The sequence below is a fragment of the Zeus faber genome (genome assembly GCF_960531495.2).
Source record: "Zeus faber genome assembly, chromosome: 20".
Taxonomy (NCBI): domain Eukaryota; kingdom Metazoa; phylum Chordata; class Actinopteri; order Zeiformes; family Zeidae; genus Zeus; species Zeus faber.
In genome coordinates this window covers 18,699,461-18,708,749 of record NC_137207.1, presented here as the reverse complement: position 1 = coordinate 18,708,749, position 9,289 = coordinate 18,699,461, and the positions used below count along the sequence as shown (strand labels likewise).

Genomic DNA, 9,289 nt, shown 5'->3' with positions numbered 1-9,289 from the left:
GTCGTCGTAAACGGCGCGTAGCGTATATCAAAAGACACAAAAAGACACGGGACACGACACTTTTCTTTATTTTATTTTTCTTTTTTTTTTCTCAAGCACTTCAAAGTGATCGGTTAATCGATCACTCGATCAGAGATATCTTCTTTTTTTTTTTTTTGTTTGTTTTCAACGATTTCGCTCGCTACGCCCACCCGCTAGTCAGACGTTAATTATCCGTAAATATATATCGCTTGTGAGAATATAACTCTAACTAAATTAAACATCGAAGCGCCAGGGCGCCGGCAAGATATCACCATGGCAATCAGGCTGGGTGGGGGGGTGGAACAGAGGCAGATCGTGTTGGTTATGAGTAAACAGTAAGAAGTCAATTATGAGGGTTTTTTTATGGGATTTTTCAGGATTCTATGAGACTTTCAACCTAGAACTGGGATCCCATGCGAAATGGACAAAAGGTTGAGCGCTATGTCACAGAATGTAAGGCATCCTTTATCCGGGGGAGTGTCGTACGAGGCGCTCCGCCGTCCATAACACGTGGAAAACGTATAAATACTGCCGCACGCGTTTTCGACATGGCGACCATAGCTTCTTCTCATTATCGAGCCACATAAGGATCACTTGTAAACACCAACTTGTACCGTCAACCTAAAGCGATGGCGTCGAATCCCATTCTATTTTATATTCGCTGAGAAAAGAAGTAGTTGCAGCTCGTTATATACTGTATGGCTGACTGGGCGTTAAAATCTTTACATGAATTACTTTGGCACTGTGGCTTAGCTACGGTCCAGGTCTTCCTGTTTTATGTCGGGATGCATTTCATATCCAGAGCGTAAACGCCGCATTCCCACTGAGTTCTAAATGAAACGGTGTCAGTTGAAAACCCGGCTGAAACACCGGCCGTCAAAAAGGAGAAAAATCCCCCCCCCCCCCCCCCCCCCAAAAAAATCCAAAAAGAGACACGCTGCGTCGGGAATGGCGCGCTGGTTCCTGCGGACGACGCTCGAAAAATAACATTAACAAGTTTCCGTGCGTGTCCCTGACCTGTTCACCGTTCTACTGGGTGATCCTGTGAGAGCTGAGTATTCCACGGGTCCAAGTAATAACGTCCTAAAGCCGCCCCGCTTCCTCTCAGCACATTGCGGCTCGCACTAAATAGTAGTATGCTGTTCCGGACCTCTTCCTTCTGACAGAAAACAAAGTGGTGATGATGAACCCCCCGCCCATAGGGGGAAATTTGCACCTTGTCAATCAACGCGCACGTCACTACGCCCGTCTCCCTGGGACTCTCCAAAAGAGGAACGGAGCTCCTCGAACGGATCATGTATCCGAGACAATTTGATTAAACCAAATTAAAAGATGCACGGCGAGATGATTACCCGTCGCCTAATTATCCTCCTAATTAAACATCGCCGCGATACCGGCACGCATGCTCGCGGCATCGCAGTTTTTTAAGGTTGCGAGGGTCCGTGAAGGATGAGGGAGGAGAAGGAAACCGCCGGCCAGCCGCACCCACGGCTAAGTCGCCGGAGCGAGGCCGGTGAAAAAACGCGCCCCTGCGCCTCTCCGTAGAGTCCGCGGAGGCCGAAGCGGCGGAAAAAGGGAGAGAGAGAGAGAGAGAGAGAGAGAGAGAGAGAGAGCGAGCGAGACATGTTCCTGATGATTTAACCTCTCTCCGCGCTGTCAGTCACGCTCCGCTTGACCAAACGGCCGGAGGGGCACGCCTCAGTCACGGCAGCGCGGGGCCCTCCGACACGCAACACTCCGCTCGGCGAGTCGGCCTCGCCCTTCAGCCGCACCGCCAAAGCACCACAGAGATTTTATATATATATATATATATATATAAATATATATATATGTGATGTGTATATACTATAGGAGAGCAGCCGCGCTTCCTCTTATACACCAAACAAGCGCTCCGGAGGGTTCAGGGACGGGCTCCATCTGCTTTACAAACGTTCTCCTCTCTCATGCTCTCTTGCTACAAAGGGTTCTATTTCTACATAATCATTAAAAAAACATGTTGATCATATTCATCCTGTGATATTCAAAAGGCCTTGGCCGAGCTGCGTTTCCCCATCCGTCCGTACATAGAAATACAGTAACAAGTGAATACAATAATATAGAATATCTTTTTTTTTTTCACGTCAGATTCGTATCACGCTACTTTTCACCACTTGAAACATTATCTTACGTGTGCGCCAACACAGTGCAAAAGATTAGAAACAAAAGCTACGACCGTGTGCCCCAGATGTGGTAACACACACACACACACACACACACACACACACACACACACACACCACGGTGAAATCTGAAAACAAACAGAGTCGGCACAGAGGCGACTGTTGTTAGGATAATGAGCTTGTGAGCTGGCTGTTCTTCTATGATGAGCAGGTTGGTCTCTCTGGGTGGAGGTGAAGGAGGGAGGATCCCTCCAAAACCCAAACTAGTTCGCTCGTACCACTCGGTTGGTCTTGGGGGGGGGGGGGGGGGGGGGGGTAAAAACAAGCCGTAGTTTCCCCGGCCAATTTGTCCGAGCGCAAAAGTCTTGAAAATCGAACCGCTCGCCCCCCAACGATATACTGTATAAGCCGCGTGTCCCCGCCGCAGGGAAAGGGGTCGAGGGGGTCTCTCCGAAATCGGGAGCGATCACCGCTTCCCTCCCCGCCTCGTCACTCGGCGCCCGGCGTGCAGTCGGCCGGGGTCTCGCGGCCGAGCCCGGAGGCGTTGACGGAGCTCCTCTTCAGGAGCCGGTTGACGATGTCGCTGCAGGTCTTCCTGTACTGGTGGCGCAGCAGCGAGTACACGAAGGGGTCGCAGGCCGCCTTGCTGTACGCCAAGCACTTGGAGATGATTCCCCAGTGGGGGTTAATAGGCACCGCCGGAAACAACTCCACAATCCTGCGAGAGAGAGAGAGAGAGAGTGTGTAAGGGTCTCCAAAAGTCTCGTATGTCCTAAGCTTCCCACTGTGTATATTCCCACAAACTATAGCACTGTGGACTTTGCTTTTCTATGACCCACTACACTTACTTTTATGGTACTTATAACATATACAGCATGGGTTCTATGTTGTGTATGTGCTTATATGTATATAGATGATTTACATATTTTGTTCTGTATTTATGTATTTATGTTTGTGTATCTTTCTGTATAATTGGCAATTTTTATTTATTTTTTGTTTATTTTTATTCACATTTTTTTTTTTTTTCAACGACAAATCATTGTATTTGCAAATACAAATATTGATAATTAATAATTAATAATTCGGATTCTTATTCTGATATTTTACAATATATACATTTCAAGTCAGCAGTGAGTGTCCCAGCAAGCAGGCTTTGTATCTATGGTTGCTGTTTTTATTCAAGCAAAAAATATGTTAAAAACTATGAAAAAAATATATGCAGTACATATGTGACACCGCTCTCCTGCAAAATAATTGTCTCGTACCATAATGACCAAAGAGAAAAGCTCACTGGATACAATGTGGGCGGCTGTCAAAAGCACTCATGTGGCTGTGGGGAAATATCTTTTTAGTTATAATTGGAATTTCTCTTCCGACGCCGAGATGCCGAATTCTTCAGTCGGTCCGGTTTCAAACCCAACGGGATAATTCAGTGAACTTAAATAAAGGCCAGCGATAAGAAACGGGACAATCAGCTTGGATTATTATTATCATTACAGAAAACACAAAGCGTCTCATTTAAGGATTAGTAGAAATGCTCGGAAACGGCAGATAAGTGCGCAGTTAGGCAGGTTGCTCTGGCGACCTACCAAAGACGACCAAGGTGGCGGCTCTCGGCTTGTTTTTGCTTAAAAAAAAAAAAGAAAAAATATTTTTCTGAATCCATCACGTTCATCATCAGCAGACATTACCCAGCGTTGCGTAACTTGAAATGAACGCCGATCTCATTCCCGTTTCGCGGGGCGGGAGTTTTCCAAAAAAGAAAAAAATGTCTTCGACGTCGATGAAAAGGGATCTCCGAAATGCGCCGTCCCCCTCGTGATCCTGATACGGTGCCGCTAAACGGAGCCAGAGCCCGGGCTTACGGTGAACACATCGACGCGCTACGCTCTGCACTCTGCGTGATTACAGCACTGATAATCAAGCCGCGTCGATGTATATTATTGGGCCGGCGGCCATCTTCCGTGATTTGCCCGCACGCACGCACGCACGCACGCACGCACGCATGCAAGCACACACACACACATCTGAGGTCAGCGAGAGGTCAAGGAAGTGAATGAAACCAATCGAACGTCGGTTCCGGGGGGGGGTGGCGTTAAGTGCACCCGGTTTCAACCGCTTATTGGTTAATCTGGACATTTTACAGGAAAGCGGGCGTGGCACGGTTACGATACGAGTCTACTACTGAGTCGCCGTCACCGCTCGATCGACGAGGAGGAGACGAGAACCACGCACAAAGTGTCCGAGCTCTTCTTCGCCAAATTCCGAAAGTAACCATGCGGACATGGCCCCGGGGGGACATCGGCTGGTGCAGGGCGGGGCTGGAGCAAGAACACGGAAACAGGACTTTTTACTTTCTGCACCCGGATTTATTTTCCCATGTCTGCTCGTATCTGAGCCGTCCAGCCCGTGTGACTGAAGAGGGTTCTGTTTTTCTTGTTGTTCTTTTTTTTGTTTGTTTTTTTTACCCACTGACATACTCGGTTGCATCTAACAAACTACGGGGGGTTTACAAAAAAGTGATAAGGCAGGAGTGAGAGCAGAGCTGAGGCATATTATTTAGCACAAGGTCAGCCAATCTCATCTTTCAACCCTGGGTCGAGTGGAGTTGGCAAAGTAGAGACAGAGAAGAGGAGCAGGAGGAGGAGGAGGAGGAGGAGGGCAGTGGGGCGGGGGCGGGGGTTTGGGTGGGGGTGGGGGTGGGGGTTGGGGATGACGGCGAAAGGGGGTTTGGGGATACCAGGAGCTAACTAGGCTGCGCATGCCGCAGTGAGCCGGAGTGGGTCTCTCCTCTCTTCTCTTCCTCTCTCTCTCTCTCTCTCTCTCTCTCTCTGTCTCTCTCCCCCTCCCACTCTCTTTTGTTTCAGCCCCCCCCCCCCCCGCCCCCCACCCTCTTCCCCAAACCCACCTTGTGATCACGTAGGGAGCAAAGCAGAGCATGAAGGTGCCGATGAAGGTGCTGATCTTCCTTGACGCTCTCTGCCGTCTCCTCTTCTGCTCCTCCAGGCAGCGCTGACGGACGCTGACGGAGGGAAGAACACACTGATAAACAGAGTGTGTGTGGGCGTGCGTGTGTGCGTGCGTGTGTGTGTGTGTGTGTGTGTGCAAGGGGGTTGAATTGGGAGGGGGGCATCCACAGCCAAAGAGTTTTCACCCACTTTAAAGGCTTGTGGGGATGTTGTGTTGTTACAGGAACACTTTGAAAATGCTATTTTGGACAAAAGCGGACAGAATACATATTTCAACATATTCCAATACCTTTGCCCTTCTTGTACCATCAACCGGCATTGATGTCCTATGTTAAACAAAAACTATAATAGGCCTTTACCACAATGACACATTCCATCTATTCTGGGCTGAAATGCACTGTGCGTGCTCGAGGAGATCAGTGTGTATTTGCTGGAGATGGAAAGAAAAATAGTGTCAGCAACAGGATCGGATTTTGCGATCGCTCCAGGACATGCTCGACAAATGCCAGTGGGAGGACGCTCCCGTCCGAAAAACAATGACGGTGCGGGGGGAAACCTGGCTTTACATTCCCTCTGAAAAGCCCAGGCAGGAGCGTCCAATGAACTAAATGGCTTTGGATCGGTGCCCGCATGGATATCCAGCCTATTGATCTGCTCTTCAGGGGTTTGCTTGAAATATGTGCATGTTCCCTTTAATTGGTTTGTTAAATAATAGATTGGACTTGATGCTACAATGATGGAAAAATTGTGGGGAATAATTGTATTTCATTCATTGGTATTTTGTTACCCATATGGTTCATACAGGATTATAATGAGACAGTGTTCAATTAAGGCACCTCTATTTATTGATTGATTGATTGATTGATTGATTGATTGATTGATTGATTGATTGATCCATTTAGTTATTTGATCACTTTTTTGACTTGCACTGTACTGACAACTCGGGCTCCCACTTTCACAATCAAAAAAGTTCTCTTATCTTACAGACAGACGGACAGACAGACAGTCGGGCAGATGGAACTCACCTGGGGTGGATGTCCACCAGCAACACCAAAGTTTGCATGGTGATCACATCGATCCTCTTGCAGTGGAATCGCGCCACTTTGAGCACTTTGAGGTAAGTGACGCACAGCACGACGAAGGAGAGCAGGAAGGTGAAGGAGTGGAAGAACACGGTGAACACCACGAACTGGGTCCGGCTGCCGGCCGCCCCCGGCTCGGACAGGGTGCATGAGGCGTACAGCCGGTGGTAGCCCACCCAGGACAGCCCGGCGGCCACCGCGGAGAAGCACACCGAGTGGACCCACGTGTAGCCCAGCACCAGAGCCGCGTCCCGCCGCCGCATCCGCGAGTGGTACCTCAGGGGGAACACCACGGCCACCCAGCGGTCCGTGCTCAGCGCCGCCATGCTCAGCATGGAGTTGGTGGACAGGAAGGTCTCCAGGAAGCCCGCCGCCCGGCACAAGCCGTCCCCGCCGGGCTGAGCGCGGCTCACCAGCCCCACCAGCGTGATGGGCATGTTGGACACGGTGAGCAACAGGTTGCACAGGGTGAGGTTGAGGGTGAACAGCCCCGGCACCTGGCCGCGGATCTCGGCGCTGTACAGGAAGCAGATCAGCACCAGCACGTTGGACAGCAGCGACACGGCGATGATCAGCACCACCAGCGCGCAGAGCACCGCCTCCGCCCGGTCCATCATGCCTCCATCCGCTCAGCTCTCCTCCACACCTCTGCTGCGTGCGCGTCCCGGCTCCATCTGCAGTGGGTGGGGGGATGGCATGTTCACCCGTAACCATGTCCGTGCATCCTCAGTGGTTTCCAGCGGTGCATGTGCTGCGTCCCTCCAGTCCTCTGGTGTGGCCCGGCCGCTAAACACTTGCGCACGGCTCCGTGGTAGGAATCGGGTTTGCGGGGCTGCCCGGCAAATAAACGAATGCAAGGAGAGACTCCTTGCGGTTACAACAGATCCACAAAGTGCAGGAAGAAGCTCCAGCCCAAAGCTGCTCCTGCGCTGCCACTGCGTCCTGCAGGGGCTGTCCTGTGATGCCTCTCCACACCACACTGCACTGTGATGGGGGCCAGACACACTTTGTCTTTCCCCCGGACTATTCTGCTTGTTATCCGAGCAGGTTTCCATACATTCATATGTGCATGCCATAGCATAGCAGTTGTAAATAATTAAAGAGAATGCACATACGACCACACACTAAGAAATTGACTTTGAATTGATCTTATCTCATCTTTTCTTAGCATATACCACTGCTTTGTTTTATTATTTAAAAAGCACGACGTTTCTGTGCTCCATCATATAATGTATATTACAGTATAGTAGTGTAAAACTGCGAGTTATTGCAAATTATTCCTTCATTTTTCACTGAACTCTGTTCATTTTTATTAGGTGCCTTAAACCATGCTGTGCAAAAGCAGTGAAAATGCCATGATAATAAACAGGTTAATCGTTTAAATTCGGTTTCATATTGTCATATGGTCACTGTCACCTGTGTGTTCTTGAGCTTGTCTTTTATACTCATGTTTATGCTTTTGCAGTCATATATTCTGTCACTTACATATTCTTACTTCCTGTTCTCTATCTTATCTTTAATTTCAATTGTATTGATCTGCACTGCCACTGCCATTGCCTTGCAGTTTACATTATTATATAATTTTGTCACCGCCCTGAACCAGAATGTCTCTGGTGTGTTTCCTCAGAGTGATCTGGTCCACTTCACTGATAAGGAGGCACTGAAGCCATACCCAACCCACCCACCCGCCCACTCTCCCCCACCCCTTCAGGGACGTGGAGGATTCCCCCACTTCTCTCTCTCTCTCTCTCTCTCTCTCTCTCTCTCTCTCTCTCTCTCTCTCTCTCTTTCTCTCTCTCTCTCTCACTCTGTTTCCCTTTCTTCCTCATGCGCTGCTGCACGTGAGCAGCTGATGACAGCATGGAGATGGGGAGAGAGGGTGGGCAAGGTGGTGGCAGCAGTGGCGGTGAGTGGGTGGAGTGGGGGAGTGTGGGGGCGAGCGTGCGTGGGTTGACACAGTCTTTGTAGTAGCGGGACGGTGGTATTTAACTCTGACACTGCATGGGACGGGCGTTGGGATTTTTATTTAGGCCATCGTGTTCTCCTGAGTGCATCCCCCTGTTCCTTCTTTTTTGGGGGTTGTAGTGGGGGGGACGGGACAGAAGATAAACGAGCTGGGGCGAACAGAGAGACGTCCACCTGGAGTCTCTCTCGATAATGCCGTGATGTAACGGTGACTGTAAAGTGTAAAGTGTGCCGGAGCGAGGGAGGGAGGCGGGGTCCGCCGCAGGAAGGGGGGCAGACGGCCCTGCCAACTGCCGGCTATTATTTCCAAACCGAGAGGCAGCAGCAAGGCACTGTCAGGGTCAGAGCATGATGGATGGATCTTCTCATTATTATACAGTTTCACGAGAGAGAGAGAGAGAGAGAGGGAGAGAGAGAGAGAGAGAGAGAGAGGGAGAGAGAAAGAGAGAGAGGGAGGGAGAGAGAGGAAGAAGAGTCACAAGAGCTGTCACCCAAGTATTGTCGTAGTTTGCCTCCAGTATTTTGGACCTTATCAGCACCCATCCACCCATGTCCCTATTTGGGTGCCCACTGAAATATGCCTGGTTTACATGTGACCATTAACAGGTTTTCTAGATGCAAAGTAACTAATCTGTAATGCAGCCTCAAGGACGAGATTTAAGGATGTTAAGATAACCAAAATAACGACATTGCGATGACGATATCACAGTATCTAAATTGTGATATGAGAATTTTGGTTTGCATAACTTTAATGTTTGCTGCCTTAAAGACAACATTTAACATTATCATATTACGATAACCAAAATCCCCAGATTATATCTACTCTCATATCACAATATCAATATTATAACAATATTGTAATATAACTATATATATATATATATATATTATTTCCCCCCCCCCCCCCCTGTGCTGTGAGCATGCTTTGCATACACCACAGGGTATTTGTACGCCATTGCATCCAAAACAGAGTTAGTCTGCAAGCGGAGTTCAAATTCTCAACCTGCAATGGCACACTTTATTTATCCTTTATAATAACTCTGTCCTATGGACGACCTGTGGGATGAAAAAAGAACAGCTTTTTTTTATTATA

At 49.0% G+C, this 9,289-nt stretch overlaps 1 protein-coding gene across 1 annotated transcript; it reads right to left on the bottom strand.

The window, feature by feature from the left end:
* Positions 1 to 2,669: 2,669 nt before the first annotated feature.
* On the bottom strand, positions 2,670 to 6,845 carry LOC307245615 (G-protein coupled receptor 26-like; the record flags this gene model as incomplete). The annotated part of the gene is made up of 3 exons (XM_080021261.1): positions 2,670 to 2,898; positions 5,089 to 5,202; positions 6,175 to 6,845. 3 exons carry the CDS (start codon positions 6,843 to 6,845, stop codon positions 2,670 to 2,672), a joined length of 1,014 nt encoding a protein of 337 aa, XP_079877387.1.
* Between the last annotated feature and the right edge of the window lie 2,444 nt (positions 6,846 to 9,289).